Genomic DNA, 21145 nt, shown 5'->3' with positions numbered 1-21145 from the left:
TTACAATGGGATTGATTACAGAGAAAACGGGCTAAAGGATTCACAATGTGTGAGTCAGTCGACTTTGGTCGATTGTTCAATCACTTACTTCTCATGAAGTCGGTTTATCTAAGAGTTCTTTTCCGAACCACCAGTTTTTTCAACATATCAGCCTTAGCCGTTTAAACTCATTCAAAATACCTTCATCATCATAAGCTATAGACAAGTGTCTCCTGAGAATGCACCTCTCTATATATGTTTAACTTCACAATCTGCAAGTAAGCTCGATCGGTAATTCCCCAGTTAAAGTTACACGCCAATCAATATCAGAAAGAATTAGGTTTATTGATAGGAGTCGAGACACCTTATAATAGATTGTCCTCAGAGATAGAAACTCTGATAGTGGTGTTGTACAAGTCTTGTCTGTTCAGTGGCAGTCCTTCAACTCCACTCCACTTTACTTAACTGAGTGTTCCTAAGAACAGACAAAGTCTTTTGCAAAACATTCCCTTCAAATTTTGTCTAATGAGAACGGTCAAGGTACAATTCTGCTACACAGCTTCATAGCAGTCCAAAAGAATGCAATAATTCACGTTCAGTCTTATTTCATGTGTCCATTATTGTCTGATAAATATCGATAATTGTCGACTCATACGATGGCCGAGAGAGGTCTTCAAAATTCAAAATTCAGAACTCAAATTCAAAATTCAAAATTCAGTTACTTAAAAACGAGGTTTGACAAGCGCCATCTTGGTAGGATATTTATGATGGCTAGTTTTCGTAATTATTTTGAGTTCTTCAGCAAAGATTGTTTCTCATTTCGTAGTTTCGATCTCAAGCATTTGTTTGTGATCTTGGCTGTTAAATCTTGGCTGTTGAAGGTATTAATCTTGCGACCACATAGTTAAAGCAGCATGGTTATTTTGCAAATGTACAGAGGCTTTTGGGTTGTCTACAGAGGGCGAAATATACTTTCTTTCAATATTATGATCTTCTCGGAATACACGTGCTAGGGATATGACATGCCTTCGCAACCTCAACGGAAAAATAGTGGGTATTTTTTCACTTGACAATTTTGACCTAATATTGTATATGTAGACCTATTGATCAGGGAAGTAAGGTTTCATAGAGCTTGTTATCAAACAAATAATGTCAGAACAAGTAATTCACACTGCCTGCATTCTTCTTATCTCTGCTAAATGGCGACAATTGAATGTTAACTCAAATATGAATGCAGTAAGATTCCCGAAAAATAAGGTAATGACAGATACCCACGAGAAAGCTACGCCAAGTCAAGATTGAGTATACATTCTTCCGAAACATACCCAGTAACGAATCTATCATTGGCCAAGCGATTCTGAAGTTATCACAATCTGAACGAATCTGAATAAGGACATTCATAGGGTTCTACACAGCAATATACATGCAGTTAGCTTTTCGATCATCTTGGCGTCTTTCGTCACGTGTCACGTGACAAAAAGATACATTCATTTTGCCTTCAATTTGGGAATCTGTAATTTCGCAATTAATCATACCGGAAAAAGCCTTTAAAAATAACTTCTCATGTAACTTCACTTTCTGATATCACAATTTTCATTTGTTTGCTCTTTTTTTTAAACTTTGGACATAAACACAAGGAACGCTTTAGCAATTTTTAAAAAGGCTTTGGTCATCAATAATATCTTTAACAGATTTATGTCAGGAGGTCTTTACGCCAACACTTTCAGAGAGTACATGAAACCGCCTATGTATTCCTCGGTTTTATGGTCCCACGCAAAACGGTCAATAGACTGTCTCTTGACCAATTCCATCCTCTTGTCTGCAATTAACATTTTATATGTGTCGCCTTCGCAGAGACCAATGTATCTCGCATTGACCGCAATGACAATGTAGCCCCCTGTTTAGGATAAATGCATGACATGAATGCGTTAATTCAAAGTAATAAAATTCAAAGATTAAATTAAAATTAAAATAGACGATAGGTATATCTTAAAGGCACATGAGCTGCAACTTTTGGAATTATTTTCATGATTTTATATTTAGATTAAAATTAGTTCATAGAAATGTTCTTACTCAAAGATGTTTACTCAAGTATAATTATCCACTGAGTTGGACTGCATGGGGAGGTTTCAGAAAGACAAATAATAAACGGGTGCCGCACCCAAATATGGCAGCCTCCATACAACTACATGATAAACAGCGTAAATGGTACATGTACACATTTGAATCTTTACAAATACAACATGGAGCAACCCACTGAAAGGACGGGAAAGGGATTAACTCCACTTTGACAAAAAGTTCTCCATTTTTCACATAACATGGCAAGATTTTGAAAATGGTGGGAAATTAAAATGAACAAAAATCCGTTCAATTTCTTGCCTATTCTGCCACAAGCAAACGCTGTTGAGGCCTAGATAATGACTATATGGTTTAAATTGTAGATCGAATACCTAAGGAAATTGGAGGTACCTTGAGGGTGGATAAATTTCTCAGAGTTGCAGCTCATGGGCCTTTATATATATTAAGGGGACAGCAGGGGAATAAAAGGAAGCCTGCAGCACCAATGGTCAATGGGATGAGTCATTTCATTCACCTAAGTGAAGATTCTGCAAAACGTTAATTTTCCAGCCTTAAAATGAATAGAGTCTGCACAATTTCACTTATCTCACCGTGAATAGTCTTCCAATGCAGTGCCTGGCTTTATTTCGGGGTAGCATTTGAAAATGATATGCCTTTTTATTTAAATTGCGGGCAGAATTTGGTCAGAAGTCTGTGGCTCGTAGTGGCCAAAAAGTTCAGTAAATTAAAAATATCGTCAATATCTGGCCATACAAACGAAAAGACAAACTCGAATTCACATGAGCTTACTTGTGGTAATTTTATTGGTGTGCAATTACTACCATGGCATGCCTCTCCCTGGGATTGAATTTCCACTTTCAAAAGTATGGATGTCTTTTGAAAATCACATTTTTTAAAGATCTACTCCCCCGAAGAGATACTAAAGGAATATCGTGGAATTTTTCAGAACGAGCCGATCGAGATTCAATATTGTAAGAAAAGCACTTCTGCATTACTTCGGTCACATGAGAAAATCCCCATGATTTATTTTCCCCATGATATATTTATTTTTCAAATGAACCATACCTGGTTTTACAATTCTCGTCCACTCTTTGAGAACAGAATCATTCAAATGTCCATCGCAGACAAAACATCCACTGCTGACGATTGCATCGTATGAGTCTTTATGAGAAATAATTTCCGAAAATGAAAAATAAAAGCGTTCATATGAGACCGATGTTGTTTCGCCTGTACATTTCGGATAATGAGAGACCGCTGAAAATTGAAAGCGATATCACACTGAACACATACATAGTCTTGTTACACCCTCATATTCACATCGGTCTCGTACTTGCACACCAGCTTCCAAACTTAGACAGCGTTGAAAGCGGCGCCAGTAACCACTCGGTAAACTTTCCCATTTCTACATATCTGTGATCCAATAACTGACAAAACTAACAAAACTGAGCGGGTACCCTTTACTTAAAACGCGGCTTCCATGCAAACACAATCGAGTATAAATTCAAGCGAACATTATAAATACGCAAATACATTTAGAATGATATTATCATGTTTAATCTCGATTGTTGTCGTCACGATAACTATTCCCTTATTCCCATATGTTTTACAACATACAATGGGATATAATCTGGCACAGTTAGCTCTGGCTGCTTCCACAGGCACATGCACTTCAAAAATATATTCAGATATATCGTTTGCAAGATACCTGGAAATTGCTTTTTAATTTCTTTCATATTTTCCGTGTGTCGATCGATTGATCGATCTTTCCATCAATCCATACACCCATCCATCCAAAATGTATGCGTTTCCGTCAACATAACTCCAGACAATAGTGATACTTTTTTTATTCAAATGGGGTACGAACCATAACAAGAAGCAAAATTGGTTAAAATAATTTGTAATTTTATAAATAACCACAAAAAGTTTTAGAGTCGGGGGATATGAAATGGGCTAGTTCTGGTTACTGGAAATACCCTTGCCGTGGGTACAACGCTATCGCCTAGCACCAACTTTGTTTCGATGGTAATGATAATGACTATGATCATCATCATCATCATTGAAACTCTCGTCACAATGAACTCTGGCTGCTTCAACGGGCAGGTGCACTTCAAAATATATTCAGAGATATATTGTTTGCAAGATACCTCGAAATTGTTTGTTGGTTTATTTATTTCATGTTTTCTATCTATTTATCAATCAATTCATTCATACATCCATCCATCCGGATCCTTCCATCAGTCCATCAATCCATCCACCCGGAAAAACTGTATGGGTTTCTGTTAACATACCTTCAGGCAACCGTTATAATATTTTTTATTTGTAATAGGGCACGAACCACAACAAGAAGCAAAAATGGCCAAAATAAATCGACTTTGTAAATTACAAAGAAAAAAGGTTTAGGTCCGGGGATATTAAATGGGCTAGTTCTGGTTACCGGAAATACACTTAGTCTTATCCATCTCTCTCTCTCTCTCTCTCTCTCTCTCTTTAGAAACATATCATTATTCCTACAATATTTTGACGGTCACTCAACAAACGTGTGACGATTAACGGGAGCACTACAGAACTTGACTATATAAACTCAACTAATTACAAAGAACGTTTGTTACCTTCTATAACGCCTTCAAGCCGATTGGGTCCTAATACTGCACAGGTCATATTCTTGTAAACCGCCTTCTTCCGTGCGATTTCGAGGCTTTTTTCCGACAAATCCACCCCGTCAATATTATGGTAGCCGAGTTTTTGAAGCTGTGAATATATTGACAAAAGGGGAAAATAAAAAATTACAAACTTCAAAACAAAGTCATGCTCAGTTAAGTAAATATGAGGGTGGGGATTGGGAGCTCTGCAACATTTCTTCCCATGCATATGAACCGAAAAACTTGCTGTCCTTGACCATTCCACTGCGAGACGAAGTCTGTTCTCCCGCCCCATTTCTACTGCTGGCTGCGCTGCTCACGAAAATACGAGCAGCGCAGCGGTGGAAATGGACAGGGGATCAGAGAACTGCAAGAGGTTGAGATGCTTCGATTGTTTTGTAACAGCGTCACCAGGGAGAAAGAATGCGATGCATGTCCGTTGTTACAGTATGAGAACAGTGGAAACGCATTGAAATGGTGTACGAAGTTGGAGATAGTCTTCCTACCTCTTCTCCAAGCAACCCAGTACCACTTCCACAGTCTAAAATCCGCGCGCCTCTATCCGTGACAGATTCTGAGAGAGACCTAGAGGTGTGAATCGGGGTAAAGTAGATACCATGCAAGTCCTGCGAAAAATAAAAAAGTGATTTTAATTGACGAAATCAATCGTTTTCAATATGGACATCACTTCAAACATTATCGCGAAGGTCAGGGGTTTGCCGCTATCATCCTAGAATTAATATCCATGCTGATATTCAAAGTTAGGACTTTTAGGACTTCTGTTAGGACTTCTATACGTCACCAGCCTTTTCTGAGATACCTATGAAGCAATTTTTTAAAAACTTGGCATAAGTAAAGTACCCTATGGTCTCTCGATGCAAGCCACTATCTTTCACAAAACAATAAAATTTGGCCCCAACGGATTCACTTTGTTGAATATTCAGAGTTACATCCCCTGAATCTGAATCCAAATTACCCTTGGTTTGTAGTATTCGGATTTGTATTGTCTGTATTTGAATCTGAAATTACTTTTTTATCTTCCCAAGGTGAAAGAAAGTGTACAGACAGTCAAGTCATTCTTGATATTTCAAGAAAATACTGACTGAAATCTGATGAAACTTGGTACAGAGATTGATACACCAGAGCTGTAATAGGGTGCAAAGATATTTCGAGGTGTTGTGTCAAATAATTGCTAATTTGCACATTTGATGAACTTTCCTAATTAGTGTACTATGCCCAGAAAGACTGCATCAAATTAATGAAACGTGGTACAGATGTTGAACTCTCAGTACTGTAACAGTGTACAAAGACATGTAGCAGCATCATGTCAGTCAATTGCTGATTTGAATATTTGATAACCTTTTCAAATTAGTGTGATATGTCTAGAAATACTGTATCAAATTTGATGAAACTTTGTACAGATGTTGATCTCATAGTGTTGTAAGAGCATGCAAAGACATTTAGCCATATCATGTCAATTAATTGATGATTTACATATTTAATGAATTTTCATAATTAAGGTGATATGTCGAAAAATAATGCAGCAAATTCAATGAAATATGGCACAAATTTTGAACACACAGTGCTTAAGATGAAACACAGTGTGGAGTGACCGTGGATGAAAGTACACATATGAGTTCAGAACACCCGTGTCACTTTTCATTGGTGTTAAGGGACAGGACATAAATTACTGGGGGGGGGGCGATGTTTTTCGAAACACCGCTGCGTCATGCACAAAAATTAGTGACTCTCCCCCTTATCCGTGCATGAAATAATAAGTGACCCTCCCCTCTTACTCAACACCCCTCCCCCCAACAAACCCGAAATGTGTTCAAGACCTCCATCTGACTTGCTATACTTTTTAAGTCACCCTCCCAAAAGGAAGGCAAAATGTGGCCGATATAACGCTTTGTCCAAAAATATCAAATCATATGTGTGTGATAATTCATGTAAATGTACTTTGCTTGAAGTGGCAGGTAAAAAGTGCATGCCTGTACAAAAAATGTAATTTTTAGATTTCATCGATAATGTTGATTCACTATACATGGTAGTCGACTATAAGAAAACTATGAACGTGTATTTTCCAGTATAAAACTAGCAATATCTGTTCATATATAGATGTTTAATAACTGATATAGATATACTTGATTAGCATGGGTTGTTTACAAGTGCACATGTTAACAAGATATTTGATTTTGGAATTTCGCTCAAAATGTTGATCCACTATACATGGGAGTCTATGACAAAACTATACATGGGAGTCTATGACAAAACTGTAAAAAAATTTCAGAATTAAATTTGCAGTATTTGTTCATATATGGACCCTGAATAATTGACATAATTGTGCTTGATTAGAAGAGGGTGGTAACACGTGCATCTGTGTACAATAACTTTGATTTTGGAATTTTGCCGAAAATGTTGATCCATTATACATCGTAGTCTATGGGGAAACTATGAATATTTTCTTTAAAATACAAAACTTGGAACATCTGTGTATTTATGTATGCTTGATTATTGATATTTATGTTCTTGATTAGACTAGAGTGGTTACAAGTCTGTGTGTGTGCAAGAAATTTTATTTTGGAATTTCACCGAAATGTTGATTCACTATACATGGCAGTCTATGATGAAACTCTATAAATAATTTTTTTCAAATACAAAAATAGGAAAATCTGTGCATTTATGTACACTCAATTATTGGTACTAATGTTTATGATTAGACTAGAGTGGTTTCAAGTCAATGGTTGTGCAAAAAATTTGATTTTGGCATATCACTTAAATGTCGATTCACCATACATGGCAGTCTATGATGAAACTATGAATCATTTTTTCCAAAAAAAAACTAGGTAATATGACATCAAATCGATTCCAGCAATCATTATCATTCAAGGCAAATAAATTACCAGGTCCAATAAACAGTAAAAACAAACACACAAAGAAACATAAGATCACTGACAAAATCGTAGTACAATCTTGAACCACTATATAAGTGGTGGTACCAGGTGTCCGGAATGGGTAAGCGTACCTGCTAGCATGCTACACCCGTCAAGATTGAACTAGTGTGACAAAGTTATTGTACGGTAATTCAGCTATCTGCTAAATTACTGTTCTGAGTCAAAGTCGGGAATACTGTCTTTCATCATCTGAGTGACAGATTTGCCATATTTAGATATAAGATCTCCATATCTACCATAGAACTTCTTAAAAGATCTAACCAACCTACTTTGTGAAAATCCTTGTCTCACCAGCTTTAAGACTAATAAGCTGTGTCTCTCTTGAAAATCTCCATATGAATCACAAGCTCTACAGTATCTCAGTAGTTGTGAATGTACACACCATAAGCTGGACTCAACGGAATATTACTGGTCAAGTAGGGAAAGTTAATGATTTCAAAATTAAAATCATCCCTTTTATCATACAACTTGGTGTGTATTGTATTGTGTCTAATTTCAATAAATAGATCAAGATACGATGCTGAGTTCATGCTCTCCGTTGTTTCTTTAATTCTAATTCATCTGGATATATGTGATGGAGGTAATTAGAAATTCCAGGATTGTTCAAACTGATGAGATCATCAATATTCTATAGGTATTATTAAAGGACTTTGCAACTCTTTTAGATCCTGAACTATGAAGAGTAACTCAGTGCATTACTGTACACTTGATTATTGGTATTAATGTTCATGATTAGACTAGAGTGGTTTCAAGTCAATGGGTGTGCAAGAAATTGGATTTTGGAATTTCACTGAAATGTCGATTCACTATACATGGCAGTCTATGATGAAACTATGAATATTTTTTTTCAAAACAAAACTAGGTAACTCAGTGCATTAATGTACACTTGATTATTGGTATTAATTTTCATGATTAGACTAGAATGCTTTCAAGTCAATGGTTGTGCAAGAGCTTTGATTTGGGAATTTCACCAAAATGTTGATTAATTATACATGGCAGTCTATGATGAAACTATGAATAATTGTTTTCCAATACAAAACTAGGTAAATCTGTGCATTTATGTACACTTGATTATTGGTATTAATGTTCATGATTAGACTAGAGTGGTTTAAAGTCAATGGTTGTGCAAGAAATTTGATTTTGGAATTTCACCAAAATGTTGATTCACTGTACATGGCATTCTATGGGAAAATCTGTGCATTTATGTAAACTCGATTATTGGTATTAATGTTCATGATTAGACTAGAGTGGTTTAAAGTCAATGGGTATGCCAGACATTTGATTTGGAATTTCACTGAAATGTCCATTCACTATACATGGCAGTTAGTCTATGATGAAACTACGAATAATTTTTTTACAATACAAAACTAGGTAAATCTGTGCATTTATGTACACTTGATTATTGGTATTAATGTTCATGATTAGACTAGAGTGGTTTCAAGTCAATGGGTGTGCAAGAAATTTCATTTTGGAATTTCATTGAAATGTCCATTCACTATACATGGCAGTCTATGATGAAACTATGAATAATTTTTTTCCAATACAAAACTAGGTAAACCTGTGCATTTATGTACACCTAATTATTAGTATGAATATTCATGATTAGACTAGAGTGTTTCAAGTCAATTGTTGTACAAGAAACTTGATTTTGTAATTTCACCTAAAATGTTGATTCACAATACATTGTAGGCTATGAGGAAACTATAACTCATAACTCAAATAACTCATAGGTTATCTGATCCTAAATTGTTATTCAAAAGTTGTTCGACCTGCAGCTTCCAGTTGTTATTGATGACACTATGCACTCTTTTGAATAGTTTGTAATCTGTCAATGTCCTCAAAAAATAAAAAATGTACATACAGCAACATGAACGTTTGACACCGACCTATACCCAATGTATTGTCAATGGGAGAATGATGTCAAATAAGTGATCTCCCAAATTGTTATTGAAAGAGTCATTATAGGGGACAGTTATGCACAATAGAGGAGTTGAATAAGTAGAAATCATGACAACTTAAATCAATGTGGCTGCTTGGATCATCAATACATTGTTTATTATACCTGAAATTTGCGCCCGAAGGGCGCGCCAAAAATGGTAATGGCAGAAAATGAAAGTGCCAGGAGGTATTTTTTCTTTTTTCAGTATTCCATATTCTTCAATACGTGCACATGCAATTTCAGCTTTGATGCATGAAAAAAGGTGACCCTTCCCCATAGGCTTGCACAAAATTTTATGACCCTTCAAAAATGCTTGCGCGAAAAATGGCGACCCATCCCCAAAAAACACCGCCCCCCCCTGTAATTTATGTCCAGTCCCTAATGATACCTAAAAGTGGAAGGCGGTTGTTGTTGAAATGGGTCATCGGAGGTTACCGGTCACGACGGCTACTAGACGTGGCAATGATCCACACGATGACCTCATTTCAAACGACAACTAAGCGCAAGTGCCGAAATTATTTACCTTGTCGTAAGTAGCACTCCATTTGTCGTAGATGTCTTTAATATCCTTGGTCTTTATTCCAGGTGTAAACGTCTGATCGAGATACTTATACCGCTCTTCTCCTTTGATGTCCGCCATTGCATCACTGTACACTCTATTTCTCAAATGTATAAGAACGTCGCAGTGCACGCTGGTTGTCTGCGCGTCTTGAAGTTCATGACCTTTCATGACTCGAAGTTCACATGGGTCGTTAGTTCGACCGAACGGTATTGCAGGCAATGTTCGTCTAGCCGTTATGATCAATAAATGTCATGTATTAAACTTTTTTTTTATTACACAGATCTTATGGCCCTGTCACACCTTGACGATTTAGCCAACATATGAAAAATTTGGCGAATGCGCTGGGCGTACGTCGAATACGTTATGGGTAAGTTTTGTATAAGCTATTTTGGTTAACAGCAGGATAAAGCACGCTCGTATACGTCGTAGTACAGCGAGGTCGTCGAAAACTTTTGCGCATGCACAAAACTTTTCGACGTGTGCCAGAGTATGGCTCATACGTTGCACACACATGGGTCATAAGTTGTAGGTAGGTTACACGCTCGTCGACACGTTCACACATGTTACTTGTAAGTTACTTATAAGTCGAAATGCAAATTCATGTAAATCAGCTACCCGCCCTTGAACATGTACAACGCCCTAGAATCAATGGGGCGACTCATTGTTGCGCATAAAAATTTGGGATGGTCCCTTTTTTTTTCTTTGCAAACACTTTTGAAAGGTCACTATTTTACGGGCAGTGTCAATTTGAAAAACACATGGCCTCCGTCCCTGTAATTTCTGTCCAATCCCTTAGCCACATTGAGGTAATACATGTTATTAATTAATAAGAGAGCAATGAGAGAGCAAGTTGCACGAGTAATATACCGAATCGACCGTCTGTTTGCTGTTTGTTGGATTTATTTCTCTCTACACATTTGAGGATGATAAATACCTTTTAGACACTTTCAGATTTTTATTTTTTCTCAATTGAACACGTCCCAAACCCAATAAAGTATATATTTTCTGAAAGCCCTGATATAGAGCTATCCGACCAAGCACAGTACAACGGTCATTATTTGCATAATAATCACGTGACAAACGTTTTGCTGAACCTTCCAAAAACCGGTTTTTCCCGCCTTATGCGAACACGCTGCAAGATTTCCGGTTGGAATTTCTTCATTGACAAGCCTTGACGATATCCTTTAAAACCGCGTCTGCGATTTTTTCTCGGAGGCTCCATTCAAATTATATGGCGTGATAATTAAAATTCCATGAAAAGCACCTTCGTCCAACACCTTTAAGAGCGCATTAAAAAAAAAAGGCATATAAAGGAAATCCCAGACACTGATTTTGAGTTCATTATGTTTCCAATGGACGGTGTGAATTTGGTATTTATCTACCTTAACTTTATTTCTTTATCAATATATGAATTTCTCTGTTTTCAGTTTCTCTATTTCTTCATTTTCCGATTTCGTCTATTATAATCAGCCTCCAATCTGGCTTTGATTCACAGTGAGAGCTGGAAATGTTCAGAATGTGCCGAGCGTCCGAAATGAATTCATCGAATACAACGTTGAACTGGTGCAGTGCAATCTCCTACGCTGCACCTGACGGTTACAATACCGCCGCCACTGCGCTATGCCGATGTGGCGAACTTTGTTGGTGCAAGTGCCGGCATTGCTTACACTACTGTATGTTACAATAACATCGACAAGAGCTGAATGTGAATGTCTTTGTGAATCTGGGCTGCGTTTCGATAGTCACTGCTTCACCTCCTGCGACCTCGATTGAATATTGGGACGTGGATCTTTGTCCGTTTTGAATGTGCTGTTCTGGATGAAAAGTATGCGTGTCAGGGACAGACTTAAAATTCTTAGAATACCTTTCCAGTCCACAACTTGTGCGGTTTCATTTTGAAGCTCTTGGAGAAATAAAGTTTTCTACTTCTTGCTTGTATTAAGATAGAAAACTTATTTTTTTCCTCGTAGAGTTAACATGGGGATAACAGCTATTTTGCATTTCACAAATACCCGTATAATTCAGCACCAAAATTTGCACGGTGACCCCTAACTTTGAATTTTGATTTTGAAAGAGAATAGTTGCAAGTTTTCTTGAGACAAGCTCCAGCAAAAAGTCTGCAAATTATCTTAATTGTAACTCAAGACCATCTAGTCAAAATGTTGTAAGGTCACAGCCGGCATAGCACCAAGGGCAAATGTAACGATCTTATCGCTGTTTCCATCAAAAGGCGTTCCACAAGTCTCGGGTTGTATCTATTTCAAAGGGGCTTTCATGCTTGTGCTTATAGGCTTTCATAGTAAGGTTTCAAAATTCCTGATTCAGTCTGCACGACGACCGGGCTTTTCCGGTACCATTGCATGACGGGTAATATAGGCAAGAATGGCGTCTTTCAGTGGCGTCATTGAAAGTAAACAAAAGCCAGCAATATCGCCAAAATAAAGACGCGGTTTTCTCATAAACTAAGGTATATTTTCACAGTTTTTGAGATGGTAAGTGTCGGCTATAGCTCTGAAGAATATTGTCGACAAATGTTTTGGCAATATACATATTTTAAAATATAATTTTATCAATTTTCAATTGGGTAGCTAAAATTACTTGATTTTGAACGAACTCAACTTTCAAAACTTGTAATTTTTGGTCTAAAGAGACAATCGCCAAACTATACCGATTAAACGTACCCCATTGTCAATGTAAACGTAAAATAAAGTCATCTGGGTCACTAGGCACGTGATCCTTGACAGAAATGGAGCGAATTCACGTGTGTGAATATAGGGCAAAATATGAAAATTTTGTCAATTTTGTGGCATAATCCTGCTGTTGAGCACGACGCTGCTTGAAAGAGGCTACAAGTGTCACTTTTGGCATAGCTTCCACAATACGGTAAACGGGTGCTAAAGTCCCGCCCACTCGGATGGTGACCTCACTGCACGAAGAAATGGAGGGTACATTTTCTATGGGGTTGACAGGACCTCTCTTTGAAACTTTGTAATTTTTGGTCTAAAAATCATGTAGACAATTTAGTATGAAAAATAAGGCCTTTGGGTATTACTAATTGTTTAAAAATGATTAATCATTTCTGTGGCTCATTAAAATGTGTTCTAGGCACTGTTAACTTTTGAGCGAAACAATGAAAAACCCTAAAATTTTCAAGCCGATTATGTTCCACCTTAGGTACCGTCAGACTAATGCAAACCTCTCCAATCGGCAATGGTTTACTCCTGGCAACATACAGCTTCATGTTACTCATCGGGGGCTTGCCCCCTCGTCGGTAATTGCTCTGATTGACACGATTTCGAGTAACTTGCAGTGAAAACCATTGATTGACACATGTCAAATCCCAGTCGTAAGGGCGCGAAGCGCGGTACTAGCCAATCCCTTACCACTTTCTTGAATGCAGCTTAGCTGAATATTATTGTCCTCAAAGTATGACTCATCAGCTATGCCTTAATAAGGTAAAATAGGCGTAGATAATCAAGAAAACCCAGGCTAACGACGTGGCGGGAAAATCGCATATGTTGTAAACAAATGCTCATGAATAGTATCACATGACATCTCAAAGCTGCGCCTATTGGTTGAGAGGCTACACATAATGAGGTCATGCATAATGAGCTGTCGTGTATTACTCGCTCTTGCGTGCTCATTCATAGGTTCACCGGCGAGCCACTCGAAATGCACGAAACTTGCACAATACGGAATAACTCGTCGGTGTATGAGCACATTTTCTGTATTAATGTAATGTAGTAGAGGTTGCTAATTACAACTGCATTCAGAGGTAAACTTGTGGTAGCCCGTATTTGTTGAAAAAAATCCCAACAACTAAAATTTCTGTCGATCTCACAACTGGTCTGCTATCGCAGGCAGTGTTGCAAGTGTTCGATCAAAGGGTCATACTGCTGCCCGTCACTGCCCGACAGACAATTTACCTTCCAATATCTGTAATCAGTTGATATCTCTGTACCAGAGCCCATTACACTCTGTAAAACCAAACAAAATAATAATCCCAGCCGTCGATTTTCCAGCGAGTGTCACGATCATCTGTGGTATGCCCATGCAACGATGATTATATCCGGTATCCACACACTGCCCGTCAGGAAATTATATTGATGACAGCTTTGAGACAGGATTCAGTCATTGTGAGTAAAAACAGACGCATATTTTGTAGCTTTCTATAAATGTGGGAGTACTCTTTGGGGGCTGGTACACATCAGCAGGGGCTAAACAGCAGCTCTTTGGTGTTTAGACATCGAATCTTGACAGTACGGCGCGCGGCAGTCGACGGGTAGTTGGACATGTCGGGATGTTAATGTGATCGCCACATTTAGACCTTTCAATGTAGGTTCGTTCCAGCAAAGCCATTTTTGTTCCTATTTTTACTTCTACTCTAGAAAGATAATTAGCTTTAAATTTGATCCGTAACTTTAAGAACCATGTGAGTTTCTTGTTCTAATGTTTTGATGTTATAGCATCGACAGCGGTCAACTCTCGTCGAAGTGTCAACCATTTATGCGGAGGGTGGGAAATTTAACTGTCATAGAAGACGTGCATACTGAGGTTGTCAACGTCTTCAAATCATCAAGAAAATAATTATTTTAATTGAATAAATTACAAACAATATCAAATTACTGTAAAATATCTTCATATGATAACAAATATTAATTGTTATTTATACCTTAGCGATTGAACCCACCCATGAAAGAAAATGGTTTCTAACATGATGTCACACATGCCAATCACCCTACAATACCCAATCAAATCGCTGGTACCGGCCACACCTCAAAAGCCGGGTTATCGTGCAGAATTCCTGATTGGTCATTCATTGTTTCTTGTGCAATTGACAACAAATGATGACGTCATGCTGCCACTGAACCACATTTCCACCGTTCTGCATGGACAGCATCCATCGTGCTCCGCGTTCTTCCGCTTGGTGTTACCATTTCCAGCCAAGCCCGTGCTCTGCATATTCGGAACTCACATTCCAAAAAAATCATTTTGGTTTACCAATTCTGGAGGCTCATTTGGAACCTAGAGGAGTAACTAAGGTTTTCACTGGCTTACTTTTGTGAAATGGATGATTTAATTGTTCGCAAAAGAATTAACACAGGAATATGAATTTCAAGTGTTAGTAAGGGTGGCGTGCATGAGTTCATTCAGACAGAAGGGCAAGTGTTCTGCAGGACACTAGGATGAAAATCTTAGTCTGGTCCCTGCATATTTATGTTGCTGGCCGCACTGTGCAAAGGGACTATACTGGACAGAAATTACAGGTTGAGGATCGGTGTTTTCAAAATGACGCTGCGGGAAAAAAGAAGTGACCCTTCAACGGTGGTTGCAACAATGTTCTCCCACTTTCATGCGCAAGAAACATATATCCTCCCCCTGCGTGTCAAAGGCCATATCAATAATATAATTTCTCATTTGACATTCGAACTTTCAGCTACTGCTTTTTAACCCTAACAAATGATCACTTTTATGCAAGGTTTTTAAGTAATTTTATGACAAAAGAATAAATGATTCCATCAACAACTTGCAGTACAATTGGCTACTCAAAATCAAAAGGGACACTGGCTGTGTCATAGTTTGGCTTGTAATTGTACAGAGAGCGCTATCGTTTGCCAAGAACCTAATTACAGCCTATAAGTTTCTATTAAACAACATTTACCCATAAATGCACAGATAAGGCAAAGTTTTGTCATGGGCAAATGTTTAATGGTTTACCCCTAGACATCCAGGAGAAGTGAAGCGATATTTTCGGGTGAAATTCCAATATCATATTTTCTGTTCACATCTGCACTTTCAAACATTCGTATCAACTGCCAAACACTTACAAAAATAAAGATTTACTTAGTTTAGTATTGGAAAAAATATTCATAGTTTTCTCACAAACTTCCATGTATAGTGAATCAACATTTTCGCTGAAATTCCAATATCAAATTTCTTGTAAACATATGCACTTGTTACCACCCTATTGTAATGAAGTGCATTATGTCAATATACAATGTCTATAAATGCACAAATATTGCCAGTTTTATATTTGAAAAATATTGTTCATAGGTTTCTCATTTCTAATGTCGAAATTAATCATAGCGGCAAAACCATAGAAATAACATCTCATGTAACTTCACTTTTCTGATGAGATATTACAATTTTCATAGTTTCGTCATAAACTCCAATGTATAGTGGATCCACATTTTCGGTGAATTTCCAAAATAAAATTTCTTGTGCACATATGCACTTGTAACCACCCTAGTCTAATAAGTACATTTATATCAATTATAAAAACCGTTTGAATGAGCAAATATTGCTAATTTTGTATTGGAAAAATAGGTTTCTCATTTCTAATTTTCCAAATTAATCATAACGGCAAAACCTTAGAAATAACATTTCATGTAACTTCACTTTTCTCAGATGAGATATTACAATTTTCATTTCTTTGCACCTTTTCACCTTTTGAACATAGGAACAAGGAACGCTTTCGTATTTTAAAAAGCTTTAGGATATCAATATTGCAATAATATCTGTCAACAGATATATCTCAGGAGGTCTTTACGCCAACACTTTCAGAGAGTACACGAAACCGCTCATGTATTGCTGGGTCTTATGGTCCCACGTAAAACGGTCAATAGACTGTCTCTTGACCAATTCCATCCTCTTGTCTGCAATTAACATTTTATATGTGTCACCTTCGCAGAGACCAATGTATCTCGCATTGACCGCTATGACAATGTAGCCCCCTGTTTAGGATAAATGCATGATATGGATGCGTTAATTCAAAGTAATAAAATTCAAAAATTCGAAGCCTGTAGCACCAATGGTGAATGGGATGAATCATTTCATGCGCCTACGTTAAGCTTCTGCGAAACTTTAATTTTCCAACCTTCAAGTGAACAAAATCTTTATAATTTCACCTATCTCGCTGTGACTAGTCTTCCAATGCAGTGCCTGGCTTTGTTTCAGGGGTAAAGTTGAAAATGATTGGCCTTTGTGATTTAAACTGCGGGCAAAAGTTGGTCACAAGTCTGTGGCTTGTGGTGGCCAAATTCAAAATGTTGTTATAAATCTTGACATACAAAAGAAAAGACAAGGCTTAGCTTACTCGTAGTAATTTTTGAGAGGTGCAACTACGTCCATGGCACGCTTCCGACGATTGAATTTTCACTTTCAAACGTATGCATTGCTTTTGAAAATCACATTTTAAAGATCTATTCCCCCGCCGCGATGCTCACGGAATATCGTGGAATGATTCAGAACGAGTCGATCGAGATTGAATATTGTGAGAAAAGCACTTCTGCATTACTTCAGTCAAATAAGAAAATCCCCATTATTTATTTTAAATGAAGCATACCTGGTTTTACAATTCTCGTCCACTCTTTGAGAACAGAATCATTCAAATGTCCATCGCAGACAAAACATCCACTGCTGACGATTGCATCGTATGAGTCTTTATGAGAAATAGTTTCCGAAAATGAAAATAAAAGCGTCCAATGTTATTTCACTTGTATGTTTGGTTAAAGAGAGACCGCTGAAAATGGAAAGAGATATCACAATAAAAAATACTTCGGACATGCGTATTCACATACATAGTATTGCAACACTCTAGTTTCGGTCTCGTACTCGTAAACCAACTTCAGAACCTCAGGAAGCGTTGGAAGCGGCGCCTTAGCCACTCGGTGACATTATCCATTTCTACATACATGTGATCAAATAACTGACAAAACTCACACAAAACTGAGCGGGTCGCCTGAACACAATGCGGGTTCCATGCAAGCACAAACGTGTACATACAAGCAGGCGAACATTACACACACGCAAACACATTTAGGATGATCTTGTCATGTTTAATCTAGACTTCGGAGGACAGTCGTTGCCCAAGGTACAACGCTCTCGACTAGCACCAAGTTCGTTTCGATGGTGATGATAATGACGATGATCATCATCACCCTATTTAACCATCGATCCATCGATCCATCCCTCCATCCACCCGGGGAAAATGCATGTGTTTCCGTTGACATAACCTTCAGGAAACTGTTATCATATTTTTTTTATTTGTAATAGGATACGAACCATAACTAGAAGCAAAAATGGCCAAAATAATTCGTAATTTTTACAAATTACCAGGAAAAAAAAACTAGGCTCGGGGATTAAATGGGCTAGTTCTGGTTACCGGAAATACACTTAGTCTTATCCATCTCTCTCTCTCTCTCTCTCTCTCTCTCTCTCTCTCTCTCTCTCTCTCTCTCTCTTAAGAAACATATCATTATTCCGACAATATTTTGACAGTCACTCAAACAAACGTGTGACGATTTAACGGGTGCACTATAGAACTTGACTATATAAACTGAACTAATTACAAAGAAACGTTTGTTACTTTCGCCAACGCCTTCAAGTCGATGCGGTCCTAATACTGCACAGGTCAGATACTTGTAAACCGCCTTCTTCCGTGCGATCTCGAGGCTCTTTTCCGACAAATCCACCCCGTCAATGTTATGGTAGCCAAGTTTTTGAAGCTGTGAATATGTTGACAAAAGAAAAGGGAAAAATTACAAACTTCAAAAACAAAGTCATGCTAAATTTAGTTGGGGAGCTCTGCGACATTTTTCCCCTCAAGTATGACCATTCTACTACAAGACGTTGGGCGGTTCCATTGTTTTGTATCGAACTCACAAGAGAGAGAGAGAGAGAGAGAGAGAGAGAGAGAGAGAGAGAGAGAGAGAGAGAGAGAGAATGCGATGCATGTCCGTTGTTACAGTATAATGAGAATAGTGGAAACGCATTGAAATAGTGTACGATGTTGGAGATCGTCTTCCTACCTCTTCTCCAACCAACCCAGTACCACATCCACAGTCTAAAACCCGCGCGCCTTTATCCGTGACAGATTCTGAGAGAGACCTAGCGGCGTGAATTTGGGTAAAGCAGACACCATGCAAGTCCTGCGAAAAATAGAAGAGGATTTTGATTGGCTAATTTTTTTTTTTCAATATATACATCACTTTATACAGTATTGCAAAGGTTTGCCGCTATCATTCTAGAATCAATATCCATGCTGATATTCAACGCTTGATGGCTTGTTTAATCCATTCAATGACAGCCAAGGGGCAATATACAGTAAATGGCATACATGGAACATTAGGAAAACAAGTACAACACAAAACCGACTGTACCTGGATATACTTTTTGTCTGGAAATTTCACTCAATTAAATGGGAAGATACAAGACCGTTGGCGCACAATGAGGGATTACTAATGACGTAGCTATTTGCGTACACTTAAGCTTGGTGGGAGTTTTTAAAATCTCATGTAAACTATAATTTATCAGGGGGTAAACACTATCTGTTATACACTAGGGGGATTTGGAGCATTCAATTATTGCCTTCAGGCTGAATATCAAAATTAGAGTCTCCGCTGCCAGTGAATATGATCACATTCCGTGGCTGGGGGAACCTACCTCCACCGTCGCGTTTGCCTACCACTCCGTGAGAACACAGAGTGGAAATACAGCTCCGTTATGATAACAGTTATTTTAGTTGCTACATTGAATGAATGAATCGTAGACGACATTTCCGCCTACTATTCGACAACATAGACCATAGGGGATATAGTTTACATGTCCGTCCCCGGGAGCGGAGGGGGGAGGGAGATGCGTCTTCGTCTCAGCACAGGTTTCTTGTTGCTATTGTTCATTTTATTTTAATACGTTTGACTGTGATATATATATTGCCAATAAAGATGTATACTGCCAACCTTTGGTGTCCTAGTATTGTGTTAGGACTGGTTTTGCTAAAGATTTTTAAATTACCCTTGCTAGCTTTGGCGCATTAGGCAATAAAACGCATCAGATAATAAACGCAACACACAGTGATAAAACGTAAGATTGTCAAAGGACAAATAAATGACACACGGGAGGAGTAATATAATAGAGTGATCATACTGCTATACATGTATATCTACATGTATATCGTAACCTGCGCTAAAAATGCCGTCCTTCGCGTAATTACGTACAGAAAATACGTTTCACAAAAAATTCGGCTTTTCTGTTAGGCCGCCTTTGTCCTTCGCCGCCCTTCGAGTCTGTCCTCGCTATTAGTGTTTGCTGAATAATCATGATTGGCACTTTCGTGACATATGCACAAAGGGGTCAAATGATCTACAGGGAACACACTTTAGAAACATATAAACAAAAAAAGAACATTTTCAATGTATTTCCGACTCAAGTTTATTCGTGATATACTCACAGACATCATATGCAAGATTCAATGATAGTGAACGTCGAAACATGAAAAAATAATGGGATTCTGGGACCAAACACGACACTTCCGGCGACGTTTTAACATTGAATAGACTTACAATATATAATCCGGCTTTTATGGGGAATTTCCTGTTTGAGATGAAACACGGTGTGGAGTGACCGTGGATGAAAGTACACATATGAGTGAGAAAACCCATGGCACTTTTTATTGGTTTTCATAATACCTCTAAAAAGTGGAAGGCAGTTGTTGTTGTTGAAACGGGTCATCGGAGGGTCACGACGGCTGCAAGACGTGGTAGTTACGACCCATGATGCGATGACCTCGATTCAAACGACAACTAAGCGCAAGTGCCGAAATGTTTTACCTTGTCATAAGTAGCACTCCATTTGTCGTAGATGTCTTTAACATCGCTTGTCTTTTTCCCAGGTGTAAACACCTGATCGAGATACTTATACCGCTCTACTTCTTTGATGTCCGCCATCGCACACTGTTCACCCTATTTTTTCAAGTGTACATGCGCGTGTAGCGTGCGCATCTCTGAGTTCATCGTTCAAATGCAAATAAAACCCCACTTAAATACAACACTCGAATGAAAAAAGCAAAACTCTTACAACAGATAACAAAAAAAAAATTGATTACTTACAGATCCACAGTGATTCAAAAATCTTAGGAATATTTGTAAACTCGAGCAACAGTATTGTTACTACCAAGAAAAAAGTGCACAGAACGTAAATTGCAACTCACGTT

General features: G+C 37.9%; 2 protein-coding genes across 3 annotated transcripts; both read right to left on the bottom strand.

Moving 5' to 3' along the window:
• Nucleotides 1–305: 305 nt before the first annotated feature.
• Nucleotides 306–10276, bottom strand: LOC139149744 (methyltransferase-like protein 27). Its single transcript, XM_070721694.1, has 5 exons — nucleotides 10114–10276; nucleotides 5204–5323; nucleotides 4668–4806; nucleotides 3124–3219; nucleotides 306–1876 (listed from the first exon to the last, which is right to left on the bottom strand). Exons 1-5 carry the CDS (start codon nucleotides 10228–10230, stop codon nucleotides 1689–1691), a joined length of 660 nt encoding a protein of 219 aa, XP_070577795.1. The 5' UTR covers nucleotides 10231–10276; the 3' UTR covers nucleotides 306–1688.
• Nucleotides 10277–15839: 5563 nt separating this feature from the next.
• Nucleotides 15840–20911, bottom strand: LOC139149743 (methyltransferase-like protein 27). Of its 2 annotated transcripts, XM_070721692.1 has the most exons (5): nucleotides 20763–20911; nucleotides 18963–19082; nucleotides 18521–18659; nucleotides 17498–17593; nucleotides 15840–16886 (listed from the first exon to the last, which is right to left on the bottom strand). In XM_070721692.1, the coding sequence occupies exons 1-5, from the start codon at nucleotides 20877–20879 to the stop codon at nucleotides 16699–16701; spliced, it is 660 nt and encodes a 219-aa protein (XP_070577793.1). In that variant the 5' UTR covers nucleotides 20880–20911; the 3' UTR covers nucleotides 15840–16698. The 2 variants fall into 2 exon arrangements, with proteins under 2 accessions (XP_070577793.1, XP_070577794.1); XM_070721693.1 differs by lacking the exon at nucleotides 18963–19082 and having other exon boundaries at nucleotides 16594–16886.
• Between the last annotated feature and the right edge of the window lie 234 nt (nucleotides 20912–21145).

Source organism: Ptychodera flava, chromosome 14 (assembly GCF_041260155.1).
Source record: "Ptychodera flava strain L36383 chromosome 14, AS_Pfla_20210202, whole genome shotgun sequence".
NCBI lineage: Eukaryota > Metazoa > Hemichordata > Enteropneusta > Ptychoderidae > Ptychodera > Ptychodera flava.
The sequence above is the reverse complement of the archived record's forward strand: the minus strand, read 5'-3'. Positions and strand labels throughout refer to the sequence as shown.

Coding starts and splice junctions, on each gene's coding strand:
- LOC139149744 (XM_070721694.1), bottom strand. CDS start 10,230: ATGGCGGACATCAAAGGAGAAGAGCGGTATAAGTATCTCGATCAGACG. Junction 4,807..5,203: donor CTGGGTTGCTTGGAGAAGAG/GTAGGAAGACTA, acceptor ATATATTCACAG/CTTCAAAAACTCGGCTACCA. Junction 3,220..4,667: donor GCTTGAAGGCGTTATAGAAG/GTAACAAACGTT, acceptor TTTCTCATAAAG/ACTCATACGATGCAATCGTC.
- LOC139149743 (XM_070721692.1), bottom strand. CDS start 20,879: ATGGCGGACATCAAAGAAGTAGAGCGGTATAAGTATCTCGATCAGGTG. Junction 19,083..20,762: donor GGAGTGCTACTTATGACAAG/GTAAAACATTTC, acceptor TATTTTTCGCAG/GACTTGCATGGTGTCTGCTT. Junction 18,660..18,962: donor CTGGGTTGGTTGGAGAAGAG/GTAGGAAGACGA, acceptor ACATATTCACAG/CTTCAAAAACTTGGCTACCA.